This window comes from Vanellus vanellus (assembly GCF_965231255.1).
Source record: "Vanellus vanellus genome assembly, chromosome: 25".
NCBI lineage: Eukaryota > Metazoa > Chordata > Aves > Charadriiformes > Charadriidae > Vanellus > Vanellus vanellus.
In genome coordinates this window covers 6446827-6472650 of record NC_138930.1, presented here as the reverse complement: position 1 = coordinate 6472650, position 25824 = coordinate 6446827, and the positions used below count along the sequence as shown (strand labels likewise).

At 48.5% G+C, this 25824-nt stretch overlaps 1 protein-coding gene across 5 annotated transcripts in view; it reads left to right on the top strand.

Moving 5' to 3' along the window:
* The window catches only part of LOC309681387 (ceramide synthase 4-like), a 45359-nt gene extending 21164 nt beyond the window's left edge, over nt 1–24195 (top strand). For 3 of the 5 annotated variants that reach the window (XM_082495252.1, XM_082495253.1, XM_082495254.1), the window contains 9 exons: nt 5786–5903; nt 8995–9113; nt 11578–11635; nt 14098–14148; nt 15774–15866; nt 16745–16873; nt 17155–17261; nt 17692–17848; nt 22210–24195. In XM_082495252.1, coding sequence (XP_082351378.1) covers nt 5786–5903; nt 8995–9113; nt 11578–11635; nt 14098–14148; nt 15774–15866; nt 16745–16873; nt 17155–17261; nt 17692–17848; nt 22210–22401 — 1024 coding nt within the window. In that variant the 3' untranslated portion in view covers nt 22402–24195. Of the gene's footprint in view, nt 1–5785; nt 5904–8994; nt 9114–11577; nt 11636–14097; nt 14149–15773; nt 15867–16744; nt 16874–17154; nt 17262–17691; nt 17849–22005; nt 22026–22209 lie in introns of those variants that run through there. The other 2 variants (XM_082495256.1, XM_082495255.1) reach the window with 2 other exon arrangements.
* Nucleotides 24196–25824: the final 1629 nt, after the last annotated feature.

The following is a 25824-nucleotide window of genomic DNA, read 5'->3' as shown; positions in this document are numbered from 1 at the left end:
TGGGTGTGGGTCACTGGTACACAGGTTTGGGTTTGGTTGCTTTAGGGTGGCCTCTGGCAATTTATGCTGCCCTCACCTCTTACTTGCAGCTGTGCGTCGGGTGCAAAGCGTTTGTTTCTCTGCCCACACTGCCTTCCTGCCGGTGCCTGCTCTGGGATTTCAGAAGCCCGGAGGATTTTAGCAGTCCCTCGTTCAGCACCTGTACCAGCCACCACGCGTGGCCGATGGTTCCGTCTTCTTGGTTTGGAGGTCAAACCTGGGAGGGACCCCGCTTCCTCGAGCATGGACTTTCCTCTCCTTGGCACCTGCTGGCTGAAGTGGGAAAACCCGAGAGCACAATGTCATTTTAACAACCAGTTATTCCGTGGGTTAGGTGGTGGCTGTGGGAAGAGGACGCGCAGCAGCTGGGTGAGGCCTGGGAGAGCTGAGGAGGTTGTGGGTGCAGCCCTGGGGGAGAAGAAACAGCTCACGCTTCGGTGAAGCAATTTTCCCGTGAGCCAGTTTGTTCTGGGGAAGGTGGGAAAATGGGGCATTCGGTGCTGGAGAGCAGAAAGCTCGTTGCCGCCGCAGCGTTCCTTTGCCGTGGTACTGAAGGAGGCGCTGGGGGAGGTCGGTCATGATGTCCTGACAAAAGAGAGGACCTGGAAGTTGGGAACCTCTCCCCTCCCTTTGATGTTTCTGGATTGCGCTTGCGGGTGGAAGATAACGTCCTGCACCCATCGCTTGCAGCCCGACTGTAGGCACCTGCATGCCTTAGCAGAACCTTTCCCTTGACGTATGCCTGCAAGCAGGGATGTCAGCTTCTCTTGTCGTCCTAGGCCCTTTTCCATAAAAATCAAATTCTTGAAGTGCTACAATTATGAAGGAATCACGGCTTCTATTGCAAAGCGTTTCTCGCTTGTGTGGTTAGGAAAATGTGGAAACTGAAGTGCTTTGAGGGATAGGAAAGCAGAAAGTTGAAAAGCAGAATTTACGTCCAATTTTATCGTCTGATTTTGGACTTGACCAGTGATTTTTGAATGCTGGGGAACTGAAAGCCAAGGTCAGTGAATTTGAATCCAAATAGTTCCCAAGTTGCACTAGAGGAGGGTTTTAGTCAGAAAGATGAGGTCTCTTCTTAGGAGGGTTGCAACAGCGCATGAGCCCCGTGTCGTACCTTAAAAGAAAGGCATACTGCTGACCGGCGGGGAACAGATACTTGAACTCAGAACCAGAAGAAAGATAGAAGAGGACACCCTTTTCAAGTATTTTGTTTTGAAATGTGTCTCTCTGAAATTCATTTTGCACAGAGGCTTTCGTTGGTCAGTAATCAGGAAGGATCTGAAAACAGCTTTCTGTTAGGTCCTGTAAGCAGGGGGGGTTTTTGTGCAGAGATGTGGGACACGTTGAAGTATTTAATTGAAAACTGTGAACTGACTTGACTCAGTTTGGACAGTAGCACTACAGTGGCTTCAGATCTTGAATCAAACAGAACAGTCAGTTTAACGTCGATGCGAAGCGTTGCCCTGTACGCAAGAGAAGGCAGCCACCGCTCCAGGAGCACAGGTATAGCGCTCTGCCAAAGGAAAGCCTGAGGCTAAAAGAGATCGTGCAATTCAAAGAATAAAGCTCTGGTCGCTGCTGTCAGTGGTTCTGCATTTCTTCGTACTGGAAGATATTTGCAGAGCGGCACCCTTGTAAATTCAAAAACATTTGTGGGAGAAAGCAAACTCCGCACCCCCAAAGTTAAATTATTTCTTGTATCTTACGCTAACTCTGAAAGCTTCTGCAGAGGGCGTGTAGCCCGCTTTTGCAAGGTGGGGGAGTATCGATTTATGCCCCTTCATAATTAATGCATTTGGTTTCAACTTCAGCAGGTTTCGCCCCAGACAGTTTGTTTCTTTGTGATTACTGAATAAAATCAACTTTTCCATGTAAACCATGAAGTGAGAGAAGCTCGCTGACAAAGGAGAAGGCTTGAGATGAGAATCGTCTCACTGACTGTGTCTTGCCCTACCTAGCTGCGGAGGGTGGTGCGGTTTAGTCCTCAGACTTTCTCCTTCTGTCTCCCGGAGAGATGATAAACTGCCATGATGAGACCATCCCTGCAACTGAGATGATGAATCTGCGATGTTGAAATCAGTACAAGCATCATTCTCGTGGGGTTGTGTTTGAAACAAGATGTAACTGAAAACTGAGTCAGAGCATACATCCAACATGTACAAACGCCCCTTAGGAAGAATTTCAGGGCTTGGTTTCCCAATGATGTTCATAAAAGTAGGATTGGTCCCATAATTCATGGTTAAACTCAAAACCTCAACAACAAAGTAATTGTAACTCTGGTTAATTACACCCTGTCTTCATCAGCTGCAGCTGGCTCGTTTCTGGTATAGTACCATTTTATGCCATGGCCATAACAAACCAACAGGAAAGAGAGAGAAGATGGGCATAAACAAAATTAAGAAATCAGTCAGGATAATTTAAATAGTTTTTCAATAAAAAACTTGTTGGCAAGCTGCCTTGACACCTGGCAGAAATGCTCTCTTTCCTTTTAATGTGTCTGGAAATTTTCAGACCTTTCAGTTCCCGATGCGGACTGGTAAGAAGCTGCAGTACAGTTCTTCTTCAACAACAGAACACGGTTACATCTTCCTCTTCGGAGGAGCTTGTCTCAAATGACTTACCTTTGAAAAAGGAAGATCAGATACGCTTCAAGGAACCGCTTAATGTAAGAACACGACCTGGTGCAGAGCTTAAGGTAAATGTTTTCTCAGTTCCGATATAATTACGGATATCATCGAAGTACTGCATCAGTGTTCTTAGCACAGGACCTGCTGGTCCAACGTCAGTGTTAACCCCTTCGATTGTACCATATAATATAATCGAAGATAAAATTGATAAGATATAATTGATAAGATATAATTGAAACATTTAAGAGCAATTTAAGCAGGAGTGTTGATTCCCAGGAGGATAGGGAAGCTCTACAGAAAGGCTTAGATAGATTGGACCATTGGGCCAACATCAATGGTATGAGTTTCAACAAGGGCAAGTGCCGGGTCCTGCACTTGGGCCACAATAACCCCGTGCAGCGCTACAGGCTTGGGGAGGTGTGGCTGGAAAGCTGCCTGGCAGAAAGAGACCTGGGGGTTCTAATTGACAAGCGGCTGAATATGAGCCGGCAGTGTGCCCAGGTGGCCAAGAAAGCCACCGGCATCCTGGCTGGTCTTAGAAATAGCGTGGCCAGCAGAAGTAGGGAGGTGATTGTGCCCCTGTACTCAGCACTGGTGAGGTATGGTGTCCAGTTTGGGGCACCTCAATACAAGAGAGATATGGAGGTGCTGGAGCGAGTGCAGAGGAGGGCAACAAAGCTGGTGAAGGGCCTCATGAACAAATCCTATGAAGAGCGGTTGAAGGAGCTGGGAGTGGTTAGTTGGAGGAGGAGGAGGCTGAGGGGAGCCCTCATCACTCTCTACAACTATTTGAAAGGACACTGTGGAGAGGTTGGCGCTGGTCTCTTCTCACAGGTAATTAATGACAGAACAAGAGGGAATGGCTTCAGGCTCCACCAGGGTAGATTTAGACTGAACATTAGGAAAGACTTTTTCACAGAAAGAGTGGTCGGGCATTGGAATAGACTGCCCAGGGAGGCGGTTGAGTCACCATCCCTGGATGTGTTTAAGAGACGTTTAGATGCGGTGTTGGGGGATATGGTGTAGGGGAGAACTTTGCAGAGTAGGGTAGATGGTTGGACTCGATGATCCCAAGGGTCTCTTCCAACCTAGACAATTCTATGATTCTATGATTCTAAAAACCAAAATTGCCAATGAGGGCTGTATTCTTCTGTCATCCAGCGGCGTGCCGGCTGCAGCAGTGCCAGGGGGCTGCTGGATTTCGCTGAAACTAATCAGCGCTTAGACATCGTTCTCACAAAAGCTGTGTGTCTTGTTGGAAGGCAGCTAGCAAGCACGCGTACCCCTGGCTCTTCTCTCTTGGGAGAAAGGTATCTTTTTCAGTGGTCTTGGCACGTCTTTGAATGTTCCTGTAGCCCATATGCCGGTTTCCCAGAGAGGATGGACAGCTGATAGACGGGCTGGCTGCGCAACGGGAGGCTGGAAATCAGCTGTCGCTCAAGCGAGCAAAACGCGTCACCATTCTGTGTTTTATGCCTTAACGTAACGGAAGTTAGAACGTTGCTTAGGTAGGTGGTCTGTTTATAGAATTGCTTTTGATACCTGTTAGTTAAATTGAGAAATGGGTTCTTGAAAAGAAAACTTCCGAAAGACCTTTCTGGAAGGATGCTTGATCTAGGATCGTCCCTAAGCACGTGCGCCTATGGAGTATAGGCTGAAGGGCTGGAAGAGACCACAGGCAACCACACCGTGTAATCACAGTCGTAAATATATCTCGTACTATTTTTAAGTAGAATGTCTTTAAACACCTACGTAAAGTAGCTTCCATAGCTTTTTTTTGCTGCAAAGTTAAAAAAAAAAAAGAAGAAAAAAGAGCTCATGTTCCGTGTGTGAATCGTTAGGGATAACTGATCAGAGGACCTGCCTGAGCACATGAGGAGTGCCCGGGCAGAGCAGGGCTGGGGCTCAGCTCCTGCTTCTTCTGCGCGGTATTTGTCGGCTTGTGACCGCTCTCAACACCAGTTACAGTTGGTAGCCCAGTAACTGTTCAGGGAAGCTGCTACTACATTGAGCAAAAAACTTCCACTCCAAAATGCAGAGATAAGGTTTTCCAGAGATTTTGCATCTTCAGTGTTCAGTAACAGCGCTGAAAATTGCTTCTCGGCTCTTTTTTCTGATGAGACTAACTGCACGCCTGTGGCAATGTGTAAAAGGTGGTGATTCATAAGGAACAGATAATTCTCCAGAAATTCAAGGAGAATGCGGTTAATTTGGTCCCTTTTTTTCCAACGTTGATTTGCCACCTTTCCTGTTTGTGCAGTGTCCGTGCAGGACCTCACTTAGCACCGCCGATGAGTCTGTTTCCTATTGCCGAGGGAGAGAAGAGCGTTTGCAGTGGAGGAGTTGAATTGCTGAGCACGGCAGTTCTGTGCCCGGTTGTGTTACCTCTGGGTGACTTTTTTCTATTTATGCCAATTTTTTTTATTTGCATTGTTTCACTGCCAAGGTGCACAGCTAGCACGTGCGTCCGTCCCTCCTGACCGGCTTTCTAGTTGCTATGTCCTTATTTTACAATCGATGCCTGACTTGCTTTAGGAAGAACAGGTAAGTTACTCCAGTAAAGACAAAGCGGCCACCCGTTTCAGCAGGACGTTTCTTCTGCCTTAATACCCCCATTGGACGGAGCCTCCCTCTCGATCCTGAGCCAAGCCCGTAGTTCAGGTGGGCGCCGTGTATGTTCATTGTTCTAGATTGAGCAGCGAACAGCATTTAGGCCTCGCCGTCACCGTGGTACCCTGCATGAGCCGCGGGCGAGCCGAAGAGCAGTGATCGGTGTCGCGGCTGTCTCTGCAAGCCTGGGCTTTGCGCCGCAATCCCGGACGCCCAGGCACAGTGGATTCAGAAGTTGACAAAGCAGGATAAAGCATTTCCCAGCCTCGTGTCATTTTGGTTGTCGCAGCGCGGGGCTCAGGACAATAGAATACGAGTCCCGCTGTTTCTGCGGGTAAGTTTGGGGTTTTTTTCTTCTCAGTTTCTTTATCTGTTTGACATGGCACTTGAGTTTATACGCAGAACGCGGGAGGCAGCTGTCGTGTACTACCTCATGTTTTAACAGTGCTGCGATATCAGAAATCACTGTTCTATTTTTGGCTGAACCTTTCTCTTTTCTTTTGCAGAGCCATAGCCCTGCCCCTCAGTAGTAAACTGGGTGTGAGAGACAAGCAGAGACCAAAAACTCAGCCCAGCCCCGTGCTGGAAACATTCTACAGTACGTGCTGCAAGAACCCTGAAGAGGTGAGTCCTTTCTTTCTTTCGTCGCTTTCCTCCAGATTTAGCCCTTGTGTCATTAGCCAAATAAAGTCACTTTTGGAATCCTGAAGTTTGGTAATGCCACTCGTATTTGGAAACTCAACAAAGCAGCAGGAACCGCTATGGCACGGGCCACCTGACACCAGCCGGCCGCGAACGCCATCGGCTGTCGGTTCTGCTTCTGAGCACGTGGGAGTAGCAACGTTCTATGGGTAGCGTTCAAAAAATTTAAATCTCAAACTTCTATGGACAGGACACTGTTCTCCCAAAGGAAATAATGACAAGTCCTGTTCACTCTTTTGTGTTTGCCTTATACATGGCACAAACTGAAACACAGGAGGCTCTGTCTGAACATCAGGAAACACCTTCTTACTGTGAGGGTGACCAGGCACTGGAACAGGTTGCCCAGTGGGTTTGTGGAGTCGCTATCCTTGGGAATGCTCAGAAGCCGTCTGGACATGGTCCTGAGCTGTAGAGCTACTGTAAGTAGCTCTGTTTGAGTTTGAGCAGAAGGGTTAGACCAGGTGACCTCCAGATTCTGTGATTCTGTGATGGTTTCTTGACCCCACCTGGAGTACTGCATCCAGCTCTGGAGTCCCCAACATAAGAAGGACATGGACCTGCTGGAGCATGTCCAGAAGAGAGCCACGAGGATGATCCGAGGGCTGGAGCACCTCTCCTATGAGGAGAGGCTGAAAGAGTTGGGGCTGTTCAGCCTGGAGAAGAGAAGGCTCCACGGAGCCTTTTCTTATAGCCCCTTCCAGTCCCTAAAGGGGGCCTACAGGAGAGCTGGGGAAGGACTTTTTACCAGGGCATGTAGTGATAGGATGAGGGGGAATGGCTTTAAACTGGAAGAGGGCAGGTTCAGACTGAACATTAGGAAGAAGTTTTTCACTCTGAGGATGGTGTGGCACTGGCACAGGTTGCCCAGAGAGGTTGTTGAGGCCCCATCCCTGGAGGTGTTCAAGGCCAGGCTGGATGTGGCCTTGGGCAACCTGTGCTGGTGGGAGGTGTCCCTGCCTATGGCAGGGGGGTTGGAACTCGATGATCTTCAAGGTCCTTTCCAACCTAAACCATTCTATGATTCTATGAAATCCCTGACACATCAGCTGCTTTGACCTGACTCCCACGTTGCTAGTCCTTGCAGCTCAGCAGGCGTGGATTGCTGGGTGCTCCTAGTTCTGGGGTGGGTTCTGTTGCTGTGCAATCCATGGGTTTGAGACTGACCTTTCAGGAAGCCAACTAAAGCCTTGGCCATCAGCACAGATTGTAAGGAGCATCAGGAAACTGCAAACACAAATGGTGGGTAGTTTTCCCATGCGAGATAAAAAGAGTGATCTTGAGGAACTTGGCGGGATAATTCGGTTATAACGGCTGCTGCTGAGGGAAGAAGCATTGTCAGGGAGTATTGGAATTTAATCCTGTCAGTGAAGTCCCTGGATGTGACCCCTGTGGTAGGGAAAGGAACCAGATTTTCTTTCGGCTCCTTTTTGCAGCCTTTCTTGGCCTTGAAGCAACAGCTGTTAGCCGCTGCCACGGGGGGCTGGGGTTCCAGTCCCAGTGGGTTGGCCCAGCACAAACACGTTCTTGCCTGGACAAGGCTGTTGTAGCGTGGTTCATACCGCAGTGGGGCGTGTGGAGCCCCCGGACATTCGGTACCAGCTTAAAAGTAAAAGAGTGGAGGCTAAAATAAAAATAGGGGCCTTCATCTGGGTTGCGCAGCCAGCCCTGCTCCCCAGCAGCGGGAAGGACTGTTCTCAGGAGCGCTTGCCAGCGTGGTGGTCCCTGACCTTCCTCTTTCCCGTCTGTCTGTGAAATCTGCGCATTTCTCAGTAAAACTACTCCTGCCGTAGACATCCACCTCAAGGCCTAGCTTTGCCAGCAGCCTTTCCCCCCCCAGCTCTCCCTGCACCCACATTGCACTAAAGCCGGCACTTTTATCCCCGAGAATCTGTGACGCTGGAGCATGTCCTCACCTCGAGATGCCGGACGGTGTGACGCGCAGCTGGCTGCCGCCTTGCTTCTCTTGCCTTCACCCATCACACCTCAGCCTGTCTTCAGCCGTCTCTCTCTCTCCCGTGAGCTCTCAAACAGCTGCTTCCAAATCAGCTTTTACTTGTCCAATACAAGATAAGATTTTGCTGTTCTCAGCAGATCTTCTCCTTGGGAGGAATTCCACATTACGGAGCAGTTGGAGACTATAAACCAATGGTTCCATTTGTCTCCACCACAAGAACAGAAGTCACTAAGTAAGAGTGGAAAGAAGCATATCTGAAAATCGGTAACGACCATACTTTTGTACAACACACTCGGGCTATGTAATTAATTCTCACATGGTACCATTAAAGTAAATGGCATCCATGAAAAACTATTGCTTTACTTGAAAAATAAGGCTATCCATGGTGACACTTCCAGAAGGAATATAAAACATGACAAACTTTTTTCGTGTCACATGCCAAACTCTTAAGAGCCTAAGGACGAGAAGGAAGGTAATTGCAGCATTTCTGTGTGTAATCTATTGAAAAATTACCCCTAACAGGTTTACCGCAGCAGGAGAATACCCAGTAGGAAAATGTTGTGTTGCCACTGCTCATGACGTCAGTCAGGTTATTGGCTGATACTGCATCCGAACGCTGAAAGGCATGAGAAGATTCGGTGCACAACTTTAAAAATTATTTAAGCTGCAGTAAACCTTTCTTGGAGTGACCGGTTCAGGGACTCACTCCCTGAGAACAGGGTGAGGAGATGATTCGAGAGCAAACTCCTGTGAGGAGATGAGAACAGAGTTTGAGAGTTGAAACTGGAGAAGTTCACATTAAAAATGTGCAGTTTCAACATTTAGCATTAATAACCAGTTGCTCGTGGGGGGAATGGAAAGATTTTCTATTATCCGAGGTCTTTACGTGCAGGACAGACAGCTTTCTGAAAGACGCCTTAGCCCCAACTGATTTGGGCTTGCCAGGAGCCTCCGTGGTGGGTCAGACGAGGCTCTGTGGTGGGTCAGACGAGGTGCCCATGTTGCCCTTTCTGACCTTCGAACCCGGATCTGAACCCTGCTTCCTCACCTCTTTTCCAGGGTGAGCTCATCAGTTTAGCCAAACAGTGTGACCTGCCGGTGAGGAAGGTGGAGAGGTGGTTCCGGCGCCGGAGGAACGCGGACCGACCCAGCCTGTCGAAGAAGTTTTGCGAGGCCTGGTGAGGGAGAGCACGTGGCGGGAGCCTTTCACCGGGGCCGAGCTTTGCAGGCCGCTCGCTGCCTCCCGCCTGCCCTCCGCCCCTGCCCGGAGCGCGTCCTCGGTCTTCCCTGCCCCACCGGGTTCTCCTGCAGCTCTCTGCTGCTTCTCTGTTACCGAAACGTTCCTCGCTTTTCCCCTTTCGTTTCACTCCCAAGCCTCCTTTTACTGCCGTCTCACCTTTAGTCCTTATAGGGCCTCTTTGTAAGAGCGGTATTCTGCTTTGAAACACCTTTGCCTTTCCTGCGGCTTCACAGCGCCCCGCTGCCTGCTGATGTCTTCTGCTGCGTCTTCTCTGCGACCGTTCTGCTGTTGCTTTCAGAAGTCACAGGCGGCAGGCTGGGCTGTGTTCTGCTGCAGCACCCCGAAAGTCAAAAAAGGGCGCCCTTTTAAAGTGGCGGAAAAAGGGCCCTGTGTGAAACCTTGTGTTTTCCAAAGAGCAGAACTCTTCTTGGAAACAGCTGTGTGGAAACCCTCCTCACGGAGGCACAAAATAAATCTCGCCTCAGCCAGTTCCGTGAATGTTAGTCCTGGCTAAGCCTTCCACAGAAAAGGAGGATTCTCAACAGCAATGTGCCCTTGTTGCCAAAAAGGCCAATGGAATCCTGGGCTGCATAGGGAAGAGTGTGGCCAGTAGGTCGAGGGAGGTCATTCTCCCCCTCTACTCTGCACTGGTGAGGCCACAACTGGAATACTGTGTCCAGTTTTGGGCTCCCCGGTTCAAGAGGGACAGGGAACTGCTGGAGCGAGTCCAGCAAAGGGCAACTAAGATGATTAAGGGCTTGGAGCATCTGCCTTATGAGGAAAGGCTGAGAGCGCTGGGACTCTTTAGCCTGGAGAAGAGAAGGCTGAGGGGAGACCTTATTATGGTGTACAAGTATCTAAAGGGTGGGCTGAAGGAGGATGGAGCCAGGCTCTTTTCAGTGGTTCCCAGTGACAGGACGAGGGGCAACGGGCACAAGTCAGAACATAGGAAGTTCCGTTCAAATACACGGGAAAATCTTCTTTACGGTTCAGGTGCCAGAGCACTGGCACAGGCTGCCCAGGGAGGGGGGGGAGTCCCCTTCTCTGGAGGTTCTCCAGACCCGCCTGGATGCCCTCCGGAGTGATGTGCTCCGGGCAATCCTGCTTTGGCAGGGGAGTGGGGCTGGATGATCTCTAGAGGTCTCTTCCAACTCTGAAAACTCCATGATTCCGTGATTCTCCTGAGCTTGGTTGAAATGCCTTGCTTATGAGTGGCTCCCAGGAAAGCCACAGAGGTGAAAGAACTCATTAAATACCTGCAGTGCTGTTCATCTGTCTAAAAGTGCGTAAGCATAGGGTAGGCATCAACTTTGAGCTAATCACCTTGCGTTCCATTTAGTACTCAGCCTCGAATTCAGAACTCCCTGCCTAAAAACTCTAATTGGAAAAGAAAAAAAAAAAAAAAAAAAAAAAAAAGGGCGCGTGTTATTTATTTATAGTATTCCAGATTGTTGCAGTTGGATATATTTAGAAAATCCATGGACAAGGAGTTACAAAGCAACCATGCTTAATCTGCTTCCATCGAGATGAAATCTAAGTTCTGCCTGCGCTCAGCTGACTTGCAGTAAATAGTAACAGTAGATGGTAAACAGTAAATGCTTTTCTGACTCAGCTCCCTGAGGATGGTGTCCTTCCACCTGCCCGCTATCGCCCTTTGCAGTCTGTAGAAAGAATGTCTCTCCGATATGATGGAGATGCTTTGTACAGTTCACGTCCCTCTCGGAGCTCCTGGGGGTTTCACTGGCAGGTGGAGTCTCTCTCTCTCTCTCAAAAGGTAGCGGAGGTTTTTGGAAATTAAAAGACTGATTTAGACAGTTTTACTCCTTTGAAGATTTCCTGTGTTTAGTTTATTAACAGCTTGTTTATTCCGTAGGGGTGGAATTCCTCTCATTCCTCACTATGGGGGTGTGTGTTCAGTGTGACCCGCCGCTGTCTGCTGAACTTGGCAAACGGTTCATATGCCCTTCTGTGTGGGCTTAATGTGGGTAAATCATTACCAGCTGCTGACTGAGGCCAAACATGACAGCAATTAATTATTTTACATGATAATGAACTTAGCATACCTAATCTCCACAAGCCCAGGAGAGAGATTGGCGCTGCTTGACTTTTACCCCTGCGCCTGCTAGGGCTGGGAAGGTTCGGGGTTGTTATCTCGGTGATTTTAGTCAGTGGGATTCTCGTCTTTTCGGCCATCTCTAAAGCAGAAGAGTTGCTCTTTGTGAAGCCTGTTGAACGTGCCAATGACGCACAAAGAGCCACTCCTGTTATGGTCCGGGCAAACTTTAAACATATCGGTATCTATCTGCGCCTTAATAGTACAATTTTTGAATGAGTGGGATTGATACACAGAATTGCAGCTTAATACATGGGATTCTAATGTACTTTGTTTTGTTTGTTTGTAGCTGGAGGTTTGCGTTTTACTTCGTTTCTTTCTTCACTGGACTTGCTGTCCTGTACGATGTGAGTACACGAGCGGTGCCACCTGCTGTTCTACCTAGCCAGTGCCTGCAAGAATGGCAGATTTTGTTGTCAAACATGTCCTTTCAGACCTTCTTATAGAGGTTTTCGCACCAGGTCAGTGTGTGTCCTCTGCACAGCACACTTACGAGGCCACAGACATACTGGAACACGCTTATTTTAAAAACTCCAGCTCAAAACCGAGAGGGTTCTTCTTTGGCAAAGCAGAAGACAACTGGGATTGTGTAAAAGTACATTTCTGTGGGGTAGGAGGTGGAACACTTAGCTGAGATGGAAGCTGCAGTGCCTGATGGTGGCGTATCCAATACCTGTTTAAGGTAAAAAACTCATGCTTCCTTTGGAGCATGGACTGCAATTTAATGATTGGTTCAGGCTCGTGCCTCTGCCTTTTCTCTGATTTGATAAATAATGAGTTCTCTTGATACAAACTGAACCGACTCAACGGGCAGAAGAGGTAACAGAAGCCATGCGTCTGCTCTGGTCACTGGGCTGTGGTCACTAAGCTGGGGCTCGGGGTCATCCTCTGGCCGTGTTTTAAAGGTTCCCCTGGCTCTTTTGCGGAATCCAGTTCCCTGGGCGAGCTTTGCCAAAGTCTTCTACGCTGGCGTCTTCTGAGGGGTTAAGTAATGGAAAACCTGCAGATCCCAAGAGAGCGGGCACAAACTACGCTTGTAACTTCTCATTACTGTAACAATGGAAGAACTTTTGAACTTACACTGACTTTCAAGTCAGAATTGAAGGTACCCCAGGAGTATGAGGGTTACAGGATGGGCTAGCAGAGGAGTGAGGGTATCCAAATCCCAACTGCAGTGTTTTGTGGATCTGTACATCAAAATAGAAGGCTGTTCTTTGAGGTCAGCTATGAGGTCAGCTATGGATGACCTGCTTAGCAGAGTACAAGAGTCCTGTGGCAGCAGAAGAGGCAAAATCCTGTTCTTCTGCATGTTACCTGACCATTCTCAGAATGAAAGGTGATCTTCACTTTTCGTGAAAGTCTTTTCTTTATTCGGTACACATCTTCCAGCTTTAACAAAGAAAAAAAAAAAAAAGGAGGCGTCTGTCCTACAGACATCACCTCTAGACCCCGTAGCAAATAGCATGCTACTCTGTTATCTAAAATTGTACCAAAATGCCTACATGAAAAAGAAGGACAAATAATTAATGTGACAGGGCATATCTGCATGTGACATTTCCTGACTTTTGCACGTTGACTTTGTAATCTGAGTAGTATTTTAACATGCATTTGGTTTTGTGACGCACCCTTCTTTCTTCAGAGAAAAGCCAATGTTTAAATTCTACATTAGTGGCTTCAGACCAATGGCAAAAACCTCTGCCCCATGAGTCAGTGACATGGCAGGTAGCCATAGAAAGCTATCTCACAGCAGGCCACCAGAAAACGGCTTTATTTGCTGAGAGCAGAGGAATGATGGAATTCAGGGATCTGGGGTTCCTTTCTAGTTCAGGTAACATGGTGTGCCGTAGTTGTTTCAGAGTTTTTGCTTTGTCCTCTCTGATTCTGCATCACACATCTCTTCTGGTTCTGTACCCGCATTTGCTGTAAATCCTACTCCCGACCCCACTCCCAGCCAGCAGGAGGCTGTGTCTTCTCCTAATTACCACTGCTGGTAATGAAAAGCACTGCTTCCTGCTTGCCTTCCGTATCGCGGGTGCACCAGCAGGTGCTCAGGGAGAGAACGAGAAACGTTGCCTTCTTGCTCTTGGCTCCGACATCCGGAGCCTGGTACAACTGTTAGAGGAAATTTCCCTTAGAGATGTGGCATAGAATAAGTTCCATCACTGTATCCTCCGGGACGTGCTTGCGCTGAGCAAATCTGGGCGCAGCAAAGGGTCAGATCGTGCTCCATGCAGGAAGGACTTTTGGGGACTTTAGTTGCCATGTTCCTATGAAATTTTCAAAGCTGCCGCATTCTGAACTACCGGGTTTGTGACCAAAGTAGGATTTTTTCAGAGATTTCAGATTGCTTAACAGACTGCAGCATGATCCTCACCGTTAGAGGGAAAAACGTGTTTCTGGCACACAAGTTCTTGGCCTTCTTACCAGTGGTGTTGTCCAAACCACAGAGATTTTTAATGGAATAGTTGTAAGGATATCGTAATATATTCAAAACATAACCACCACCACCCCAAACCTGTAGAAGGCTGCAACAAGTTGGCAGAAATCTTCCATGCGCTATTTTATTTGGAACTGGGCTCAAGAGCATGTGAAATTTCAGTGCAATAAGCCACAAATTGGCGATATCACGAGCACCTGCAAGTTCTTGTAGTGGAGGTCTCTTGGCAACTGAATTCCAGACAGCGCGGCCAGCTCCGCCTGTAATAAAACACAACAAAGTCTGTAGTAGTAACAAACTAAAGCAGTTAGACAGCTGATAAGAGAAGAATTCCTCCGGCATCCTCACGTTTGTGTTGCGTTTTCTTTCCAGAAGCCTTGGCTTTGGGACCACAGGGAGTGCTGGACAGGATACCCGCAACAGGTGAGTCGTGCAAGAGGGAAGGCTGCTGTTATAAATCCCGTATTTTCTTTCAGTATATTTTGAAAATCATGCTGTATCAGTGACAGCAGAGACGGCACTGAATTAAATTCAGACTCACCAGCCCTAAGAATTCAAAGCCAGATCCTCGTCAAGGGAGAACGTCTTTGTATCTGGTGTAATCCAAACGCAATAGAGGATGAGTCGGGAGAGCAGGAGGAGACTGCAGAAATACAGGAAAAGTGAGCGTTCTGGCCAGGTGAGCCAAGAAAGTGAAAAATGGGGATGCTCCAAGGTTGTTTAGTTTGGAGAGGCGACTGAGGCCGGAGAAGGACACGATGCCTGAGGAGAAGCAGCAAAGGCTTCAGCGTGGGGTGTGTAGAGCAGAGGACCTGCGCTGAATGCTGTGTTCGTTCAGCCGTACTGAAGAATCGTGCCCACGGTGCTCCCCAAGGAGTTTGTTTCCCAGTGGAACTGGCAGTATGGCCAGTAGCACCGCAGCATCGTTCCCGTTAAGTTCAGAGGGTGCTCTCTTACAGTTTCACAACGAATATTCGGAGTTTTTTCATAACAGCACTGCAAGAAGCTGTTCAGTGGGTTGGAAAGCGTACGCCTCTTATCAGCCCAGACCAGAATAACCTCAGTGAAAATTGCCAGCCAGGCACAGTGTCTGCTGCTTGTTCATCAGCACAAGGAGCAAAGAGAGCGACCAAAAGCCGGGTACTCTTTTGTCCAGGTACCTCCCTTGCTATTTCTACTCCTGTAAACATGAGAAGCTGAAAGACTTAGAATGGGGCTTCACCCAGTGAGCACAGGAGCCATCGCTGCTCTGCCCCAATCGCTGGAGCTACAAAGGAGAGCCAACTAAAATCTGTGAAGGCCATAAATCAACACTGTGGGTAGAGAACGCCCAAATAAATTGGTATTTGGGAGCACCGTACATTCTTTGGAAATGCCAGTTGCAAAGCCCCTTTAGTCATAGTAATTTATTTATTTTACCAAATAAGTTCAGGTTTAAGGAGGCCATACGGTGCCACAACAGCGAAAAATTACTTGTTAAATAGCACATATCTCTGCTGAGTGGGTCTAAGCTTTTCGTTTTCCAGATGTAAGACCACAGAAAAATTACCCAGAACAATGCAGATTACTCTTCACACTGGGATTGCACTTTCTGCCCGTTAGTTTGATTAAACTGAAAAATCTGTGATAGAGTACCGGGGTGTCTGAAGTACCTCCTTGAAGCCTAAAAAGGGAATGGTTTATTCAGCTACTACTTATCTATCTCACCACGGTGAAATGGTTTACATAGTTTTTAAAGCTCTGTACCGACTGCTCAGGAATCAGCACAGTGCTGAAGAAATCATGAAAATACTCGGGATCTTCCCGGTGGTTCCCTAAATATTCCACATGGAAAGTGGCATTTCCCCCACTATTTGCTTTTGCCTCAGCACAGATGACATTTAGTGAGTAACCACGTTGCTCAGTTGAAGTATTTCCCTCGGAAGCTGCAAGAATCGGTTTTGTTGGTTTGATTGTCTGATACTCTTTTGCCTCGGAAGGTGTCTTCACATCCAGCCCTTGCTCTGATTTACCTCATGGGTATCTCGCTGTCTCTCCCTCTCTCACAGCCCCTCCAACCCTCCCTGTTCTGGTACTACCTGCTGGAGCTCTCCTTCTACTGGTCGCTGGTCTTCACCCTGCCCTTTGATGTGAAGAGGAAGGTGGGTGGCAGCCTCAGGGAAGGATCAAGCACAAACGGGACCCAAGCTGAGCGCTCGGGAGGGTGGTCTCCAAGACCATGTGTGTAGTGCTGCTCTGAGGTTTTGGGCGATTCTGTCCGTGCTCGTTCCCAGGATTTTCCATTCCCAGTTACTGGTTTCCCTCTCCTCCGGGAAGTGGAGAACATAAACCCTGGTGTAGAAAGGTGCAGACTACTGCGGAGGTCTCAATCCCAACTTAAAATCCAAACTTAAAAATTGCTCATCTGGGACTCTTCTAGACTGCACTGGTCGTAGAGACAGGGAAAAAGGTGATTCTTTGCCAGTTAAGCTGCGTGTGTCCCTAGGTGCCAGTACCCCAGCAGAGAGGGTGCTGCCTGATTTCATAGGGATACACATCCATTGAGGCCGTGGACATACCCTTCTAAGTAAAAGGCGGTTGTGAGTCTCCACCAGCGATCCCGGGGTATGAGATGATAGTGCAAACAGGTAGGCATGCCGTCCTGGGGCACGGAGCAGGGGTGGATACAGGCACTGCTTCGTGACAGAAAGGAAGCTTGCTTTGTGTTGAGTTTGTACTGAGCCGTTGGCTCTTACTCTGTCTTCTGATTTGCACCATCATCAGACCATTACTGGTGGAGGGAGGGAGTGTCCTTTGTTGTGAGGTCCTCAGTTAACACCATAAACTCTTCATTCCTGGGTCTCTTGGGTTGCCTGCGTTTCTAGGATGTGTTTGGTAAACGATTTATATGCTCCCTTACGGTGGGAGGTTTCTTAGACATCGGGTAGAGAGATTTCATTGCCACCTGCAGGAGGCACACTTGAACCAGGGCAGAAGGTGCGTTACGTATTTTATTCTCTGCTCACCGCTTTCTCATCAGGACTTCAAGGAGCAGATAGTCCATCATGCTGCAACCATCTTCCTGATCAGCTTCTCATACTGTGCCAATTACATCCGCATTGGGACACTGGTGATGATTATTCATGATGCTTCTGATTGCTTCCTAGAGGTGAGCTCCGCAACTCGCGTGTCAGGGAAAAGCCTAGTTAGCAGTGGTGCTCTTTGGCCAAAGGGTATGTTTTGATCTAGCAAAGTACGGGCCAAGCGTTACGGTGTTTCACAGATGACCCAGTACTGATCTGCTGCCCCAGCCGAGGGTGCCCCGCAGAGGGCCAGGGAGAGGCGTGATGACCTGCATGCGGATTGTACTGTGTCTGGCTCGTTAGTCTCCTGGAGCACGTGCAGCTGCACTGTCTTGGCCTGCTGTTTTATTGTTCTTTCTCCTTCCAGCCAACTAAGATATTCAATTACATGAAGTGGAAAAAAACTTGTGACGGCCTCTTTATGATCTTCTCGGCTGTTTTCCTCATCAGCCGCCTGGTCATTTTCCCCTACACGTGAGTCTGCTGCAGTCAAGAGCAATGGAGAAGCCGCCTTCCGGGAGACGGGATAATTCAGCTGGGTGCTGAGTCTTTTGCTGCAGCCTCTGCTTTTCAGTCCTTGAGCATATGTCCCTGCCCGTTGCGTAGGCTGCAGTGCCACATGGCTGTTGCACCTGCCTTGGGGTAAACTAGGGTGCTCTGCCCTGGACTTCAGAGTAGTCTTAAATTCCTGAAGTATACTGCAGAGGAGGAGTCCTTATGGCTCTACCCCGCTTCTTTCTGGTGGGGAGCTGAGAGGTGGGGAGCTGAGAGTTGGCTCATGTGTTATATATAAGAAGGAGGTGACTGACCAGAAACTTCCTCTGTGACTAGAGCTTTCTGGGGCTTAATCACGGCCCTGCTAACAACACGCTTTCCCTCCACTGCAATTCCCTCTCTCTTGCAGAGTGCTCTATAACACCTACTATTACTCCATGGAGATATTCCAACCCTTCTTTGGATACTACTTCATGAATGCTCTCCTGATAATTCTGCAGCTGCTCCATGTCTTCTGGTCCTGCCTGATTATTCACATGGTCTACAAGTTCATCCTCCAGGGCACGGTATGGATCACTTTGTAGTCCCCCGTACATCTCATGGGGAGGGAGGGTCCACCTGGACAGCTTGGAAGCACAGGGCTTCATCTTGAATGGATTCCTTCTTGCCCTAGTGAAATTATACGTGTACATTCCTAGAAGTGAGGTGAAAGGAACATTAGGGAAAGTTGACCAAAAAAGAGGAAAAATTTTATGAGTCACTACAATATTGGGTCCACTTCTGGTGCTTGTATTCAAGAAAAATGTGGATTGGACTCCAGGGGAGAATTCCAGGAACAAAGCCGGTGACATCTGAGTAAGGATCCCAACACTTGGTACAGTATGGTTTACATTTGTAACAAAACTAAGAAACTGAGGCAGTGAAAGTTTTCATGATTGGTGAGGCCAATGCAAAAGCACTTCCCTTATAGTACAGGATTTTTAATTACAGTACTACTGAGATCACAGAACCACAGAATGGCTGAGGTTGGAAGGTACCTCTAGAAGTCTTGTCCATATTCCCTGGCTCAAGCAAGGTCACCTAGAGTAGGTTGTTCAGGACCATGTCCAGGTGGCTTTTGAGTATCTCCAAGGATGGAGGGTCCACAGCCTCTCTGGGCACCCTGTGCCAGTGCTTGGTCACCCTCTCACTATAAAAATGTTTCCTGATGTTCAAAGAGAGCTTCCTGCGTTTCCATTCGTGCCTGTTGCCCTGTGACTGGGCACTACGGAGAGGAGCCTGGCTCCATCTTGTTTGCACCCTCCCTTCAGGTATCTGCATACATTGATAAGATGCCCCGAGCCTTCCCGTCCCCAGGCTGAACAGTCCCAGCTCTCTCAGCCGTTCCTCATGAGAGATGCTCCATCCCCTTCATCAGCTTTGTGGCCCTTCGTTGGACTCTCTCCTGTGTGTCCACATCTCTCTTCTACTGAGGAGCCCAGAACTGGACACAGCGCTCCAGGTGTGGCCTCACCAGTGCTGAGCAGAGGGGATGGATCTCCTCCATCGACCTGCTGGCAACACTTTTCCGAATGCAGGCCAGGAAGGGCGAGGGCACATTGCTGGCTCATGTCCGACTCGCAGGACCTCCAGGTTTTTCTTAGAAAAGATGGCCAGCCCCCAGCATGCACTGGTGCCTGGGGTTGTTCCTCCCCTGGTGCAGGACTTCACACTTCACCTTGGTGAACTTCACAAGGTTCCTGTCAGCCCAGTTCTGCAGCCTGCCAAGGTCCCTCTGGATGGCAGCGCAATCCTCTCCGTATCAGCCACTCCTCCCAGTTTTGTGTCTCCAGCAGACTTGCTCGGGGTACGCTCTGCCCCATCATCCAGATCATTAATACATGTTTGATAGGGATTGTCTTACAGTGCTGTGGTTGTCTGCAGAGCAGGTATTTCGGTCTAAACTAGTTGTTCGGACTCTTTTCGTAGCAGCAGAGGTGAACAGGCCCCAAAGCGTAACCCAGTCAAGACTGCACTCAGGTAGTGCTGTTCATCTCTACCGGCGATAGAGCAACCGGAGATGAATGTCTGAGGTGCAGCTGTATAACTTCAGTGAAATGCATCCCACCCTTTCCGACCGTAGCCCGCAGTATTTGCTGCGAGGCCAAACTGCTGCTCAGCATGAAATTCCTCCCAAAATTGAGGACATGACCTAATGGCATTAGATTGGCCACATGACAAGGACGCAGTCCAGAGTTAACAAGTCGGTGCCTTGTGGGAGTTGACCTCATAGCCCTGGATGAGGTATTTTATTAGTATCCAACTGGGGAATTCTGTCTTGCGGGAACTGAGAACAAGCAGTAAAGGCTTATCTTCATCCCTACAGTCCCCATTTTCTTTATGTGCCTTCCCTTAAGGTAGCGCAGAGCAAATGACTTGCAAGTTAGGAAACAGAAACTTCACAGGGGCAGAAAATGAAGACACAACTGAAGACGCCCTTTTATTGTTTTCCTAATTCTCGTGTGGGCTAAATTACCATTGCAGTTATTACACTCTTAAAATGATGAGGTAATAAATAGCCTTCTTAGAAAGAAATGGACCATCAGGGAGAAAAATACTGAAGCGTATCCAGAATTTTTCCTGTTTTATCTAAAAATCATCTGCCCCATTTGATGCAAAAGTATATTTGAGAGCTTTCCATGTTGAGCAGTGAATAGCAAAGAAAAACCGTCCTAAGCAGATCTGTTTCAGTTATGGTATTTACTAGCCCAAAGCAGTATCAGCAAGAATACAGGACATTCTCCCCTTTTTGAGAGCCATGAAATTCTCACTCCAGTCAGAAGTTCACATTCTTCTCATGGGCCTTTCTGATCTCCACAGTTTTCCTCTCTGGCTGTGGGATTATCTGCACCACCTTCTCAGGTGATGTCCCCTAATCCCCAGTAATTAGAGCTCAGCCTAGATCCTGAAGTACCAGTTTCATTCCCTCGTACAGACGACCTGAGACACTGCAGTGTCATCCATGCAGCTATAGAAGTTCCTTTGTGAATCCCGCCAGGTTTAAGGCCTCAGCCACGTACTACGGCCACGAATGGATAAACTTGGGAATATTGATTACGATTTGTCCTTATGCTGCAGATGAAGACTGACCTGAACCGTTCAGTTTCTGAACTGCCAGTTCCAGAATGACATGAGGTCCATGTTGTTCACAGGAGGTGAACATCTCCTACCCATACTGTCCTTGGAGGCAGTTTGAATTCAGTGCAAGTTTAGGTTCTTGCCAGTCCTGTCTGCATTTGGGTGTAGTGATCTCTAGAAAGAGCACCAGACCAAACAGACTTCTTAATAGGATCCAAGAGATATCCCCAGAAGAACAGATAGGGCAAATGGAGACTGCGGGTGTCCGTGCAGCAACTGACATGCCCCTGAGCAGTTTCCAAAGCTCGGGTCGTGGAAGAGGTTTGCTGCTTTCCCTCAGAGCGTTGTTTCCAACAAGGAGTGTGAGGCCATGAATTTGTCCCTAGTTTTGGTGTCTTCTATTGAGTAGAAACAGCCTGGGAAGGCAGCAAGTGCTAGGCTGCTTTTCCTAAACCATCATTTTATCATGTTGTTTCTTCTTTGCCTTCCTTCTAAGGTAATGAATTAAATATTTACAAAAGTGTATTACAGATCTCTCAGTCAATAGCAAGAGGAAAAACCTGAACATAAAAATTAATATAATCAGAGTTGAGTGGCTTTGTGTTGAGCTGTTGGTTTGTTTGAAAGCATATGCTTTCCAACTGTCTGAAGCAGTGTGCTTCACCTACAGCCACCCAGGCCAAGTGCGGTCAGAAGCTATCATAGAATCATAGAACGGTTAGAGTTGGAAGGGACCTTAAAGATCACCCAGTCCCACCCCCTGCCCTGGGCAGGGACACCTCCCCCCAGCCCAGGTTGCTCCAAGCCCCGTCCAACCTGGCCTTGAACATCTCCAGGGATGGGGCAGCCACAGCTTCTCGGGGCAACCTGTGCCGGGGGCTCACCACCCGCACAGCCAAGAAGTTCTTCCTCAGATCTCATCTCAATCTCCCCTCTTTCAGTGTAAAACCGTCCCCCCCTCATCCCATCGCTCCCCTCCCTGATCAGGAGTCCCTCCCCAGCTCTCCTGGAGCCCCTTTAGGGGTTGGAAGGGGCTCTGAGGTCTCCACAGAGCCTTCTCTTCTCCAGGCTGAGCCCCCCACCTCTCCCAGCCTGTCCTCCCAGCAGAGGGGCTCCAGCCCTCCCAGCATCTCCGGGGCCTCCTCTGGCCCCACTCCAACAGCTCCGGGGCCTTCTGCTGTGGGCACCCCCCGAGCTGGAGGCAGCACTGCGGGGGGGTCTCCCCAGAGCAGAGCAGAGCAGAGCGCAGCAGAGGGGCACAATCCCCCCCTGGCCCTGCTGGCCACGCTGCTGGGGATGCAGCCCGGGGGGCGGGGGGCTTTCTGGGCTGCTGGCGCACATTGCCGGCTCCTGGGGAGCTTCTCACCCACCGACACCCCCAGGCCCTTCTCCTCGGGGCTGCTCTCCAGCCGTTCCCCACCCAGCCTGGGGTTGTGCTGGGGGTTGCACAAATCCCATCTCCTTGTCCCTTCTTGAAAGTGTAAAAGAGCTTGAATAACTGCCTCCCCCGATTCTTCTTCCACATGCTGATGCCCAAAGCAACAATGTGGATCTCCTCCGTTTTCCGCGGTTGTCCTCAGTCCTGGGCATTCCTAATGTTTATCAGGATCACAGCTAGGATTCCACTGAGACTGAAATCAAAGAGATGGAGAGGACCTGTTTCCAAAGGTGATGTGAAAGCTGAAAGGACACAGCAGAACTGTGTGCCAAAGGCAGGTGGCTGAAGTAGCAGATGAACGTTCAGCCTGTGGCACCGCTTCTTGTGCAGACTTCTATGTTTGTATTGTTTCTCGTTTATGTTTTTCTGTAGATGGAAAAGGACATGAGAAGTGACACAGAAGAAAGCGACAAGGAGGAAGAAAGAGAAAAGATCTGGGAAAAGGAGAAAAATGGGATCACATATTTCAACAACGTCACAAGCGACAGTTGTATCCAGAGGAATGGGTCTGAGCCCCTGAACAACAGAACCCATCTCACCAACGGCCATGTCAAGGAAAGATAGCTCCTGTTGACGTGCTTCTGATCTGGTCTCTAACGAATCCGGTGCACCGTCCTTAGAAAGAGTTTTGCTCACTGTGTAGATAATATGGAGTCCAGTTGCAGTGTCATAGCTGAATTCCTGCTTCCCGTGAACAGAAGTGTTTATAGTCAGTGATATTTGCAGGAAGTTTTTGGTCGTTCTGCAATAAAAGCTTACTATAGGTTGTAGCCTTGAAGCAGATAGAAAGGGAACAAGGTGGTTTAACTTTTATTAGCCTGTACCATAGTTGTTGTTCAATGTGTTAATCTTGAAAAATACTTTAAAAAAAAAAAAAAAAAGGTGGGTGAACTCTGGCAATGTCAAGTCTTAACCGCCTAATAATGTTTGGTAGGGATCTGTTTCGCCTTGATCAGCCTCTGGAGACCCTGGCCCATTGCCACTAATGATTATGGCTAACAAGTAAGTGTGAGACTAAATTTTAATACGGGGACACCTCTTTGGAGAAGACAGGTGCCCCACACACACTCGGAAAATTAAAACTGAACATAGTGGAATGAAAAGTTTTGGAAAGACATAGGAGGAAACATTTTCTTCTCAAAGGAAATGCTGCGCTGTGCCATATGACCTGTTTTGTAATGGTATGGATCTCAGTCCCTTCTGCTGTCAGCATTATCGCCACAAAGGTGGGAACTCCAAAGCCCAAACTGGAGAGAGTACCCACCCAAATCGTAGATGGAAGAGCTGGAAAATCCAGGCCGCTGTGTCTCAACTGTCAGGTAATCCTTTAAACCTGTCTTGGAAGGAAGCGCAGTCAGAAGAAGGGAGGTGAAAAGAAACCAGATAGTCTGGAAGACAACACTGATTAAGTGCTCATGTTTTTACCTGTGTGATTGGCACAGTGGGAAATGTTTAGAGAGTCGACTTGTGGGAAGAAGGGAATACGTTTTCCCTATCCTCAGAGGGAAAAAGATCCAGAAAAGATCTGCTGAACCTTATGGAATAATGCTTTAACGTGGCCTTCTAACTTAAAGGCCACGTATCGAGAACAGCAAGGTTAAAGCAGTAGTCCATGAAGTCATGATGCAGTTCTGATTCAGTTTGTTTAGAGGTCCTATGTCTTACGTGCTCTGTAGTCCCAGATTTTGGATTCTGAAGTCCCTTAAAGGAGTTAAATTAGTATGACGTGAATTTCTGTTTTATAGCTCGATTAACCTATGAAACCAAAATATTACCAGTTTCACTCTCATGAGCGCAGGGACTGAGACCGCCGAGGCCATGCAGACACTTCCCTGTATGTGCCCAGTAAGGGCCAGTACTAACTGGGGGGGAGGGGGGGACTTGGACCAAGGAAATGCCTGATTTGAGGAGGTGGTGCACACATTTAAAATTAAAAGGCAAGTGACGGCATAGAAGGACAAGAGGGTTTTCAGCAATCCACACAGTTCACCTGAGATGTGACTGAGCGCGCTTTGATCTGAGCTGGTACGTGCTTATCTTGGGTTTCAGTCAAAATACATCGGATAATTTCAGAGGGGAAAAATTGGTTCCAGCATAGGTGATTCCAGGGCGGTAACATGCTCCGGGAGAAGAGCATCTGTTCCTGCATTGTCATTTAAATTCCTATTTGCTGAAGATAGTTTGTCTCTGAAACTTTGAGCTAGTTTGAACTTCGAAGTACGTGCTCTGTATGCTGCTGTGTTTCTTTAACCTGAGTCTACAATCTTGTCGTTCCTCTGCAGATGATGTGTTTAGGAGAGATAGTTATATATCATTTTATACTACTGAATGTAAATGTTCTTTATAAATTACTTCTGAAAAGTTTGATTGTCTGGGCTCTTGTCTACTTCTTTAACTAGCAGGAGGTAACCTGGCTAGCTGCACCTTCTAGGTGAACGTGTGAGGAGGGAGACGTGTATGGGTGCCATTGCCAACGTCGGTACACACGCAGCATGGCGTGGAGCGGATGTTGCATACCCGGGACATGCTACAGCCACGCCAGTGGAGAACTGCAGCTACCTGATCTCCTACTAGATAAAGCTGCCTTTGGTCCTGGAACAAGAGACACTGCGGAGCACCTCTACACTAGACCTGGAGGTGGGCCAGGTTACGGGGTGCTGCCAGGGCAGTGGCAAGTCCAAGACGGCAGCACTGGGGAGATGCTTTGGATTTGCAAGGATAGGAGAGAAACCAGTGTCTGTTCTTTTTCATGAGGTTTTAGAAGGCTAGGAAAGATCCCTGTGGTAAAATCTCTCAGCTGAGGAGCAGCACGTTTCCCAGAGACTGCACAGGGCACGGCGGCGCCGGTGCAGACGTATGTTGATGCCTGCTGAATTTTGTCCTCGGGGCTTTGCTGTCCCCCTGAAGACTGAGATAAGCTCATTAGGAGGCAAATCTGGTTCTTGTGAAAGGATACATCAAGGGTTCAGGAGAGCTGTTGGACTTGATTAAGAGCTACTGAGTGCTGGTTTTAGCTGAGGAACTGAGCATGGCAGTGATGAGTCACTGGGGCAGATCAACTGCTGAATTTGTTTTCTTGCCATCAACTTGCTGAAGCTTAAAGAAGCTCTGTATGTAATCAGCTCCCTCCCCACGTTGCTCCACCTTCTCACTTTACATCTACTCCGGCGTTGGCAGCTTGTGAGTGCTGTGATAGTATTTATGAATTCAGAGTATCAACTCCCTCCGCCTCCTCCAGGCTAGGGGCAGCACAGCCCCCAGCTTAGAGAAGCCATTGTAGAAGACCTGCCGCAAGGCTGTCACTTTGCTGAAAAACCCAGCAAAGCAAATGGAGCACTGGGCACCACAGCAGAATTGGAAGCTACTTCCCCTGTATCTTTCTCAGCCCGTGTGCGCAGGGGAGGCGTGCATCACACGGTGTGTGTGTGTCACTTGATGTTATCAAGCTGTGGGAGATAAGGTGTCCAGCTCCAGGTGAGCTACGAGAAAAAGAACGTTTACTGGTGCTCCCAGGCTGCTGTGCGGTGGGTGAGTCGAGGACTGGCAAAGCATGGCCCCCAGGCTGGCATCTGGCCGTCCTAGGCCAAAATTATGGCTGATGTGAATCTGCTGACTCCAGTAGACCTGGACACCTAGTGCTGTTTTGGATCTTGTTTTAAGAGCAGTTTGGCACAGTTGTTCCCTTCCCCCTGCTCACAGTCAGGAAACATCGGAGCTGTGCATCCACCACATTTCTTCATTTAGACACATACGCCCAAGGGAACTTTTACTTGGATGGCTACACTTTGAAAGCCATCGCTTTTCTCATTCGCACGTGTAGAACACACACAGTGCCTGCAGGTAAAGGCGTCCCTAAGAAACAGCAAGGCATTGTTCAAAAAGCTGAAGTCATGTCTGAACAAGGAAAGTGAAAAGAGGCCGTAACTTTGGCACATAAATGTGAACATGCAATAAACAGGCCAAGGAGTGTCTTGAGAAACAGCTTGA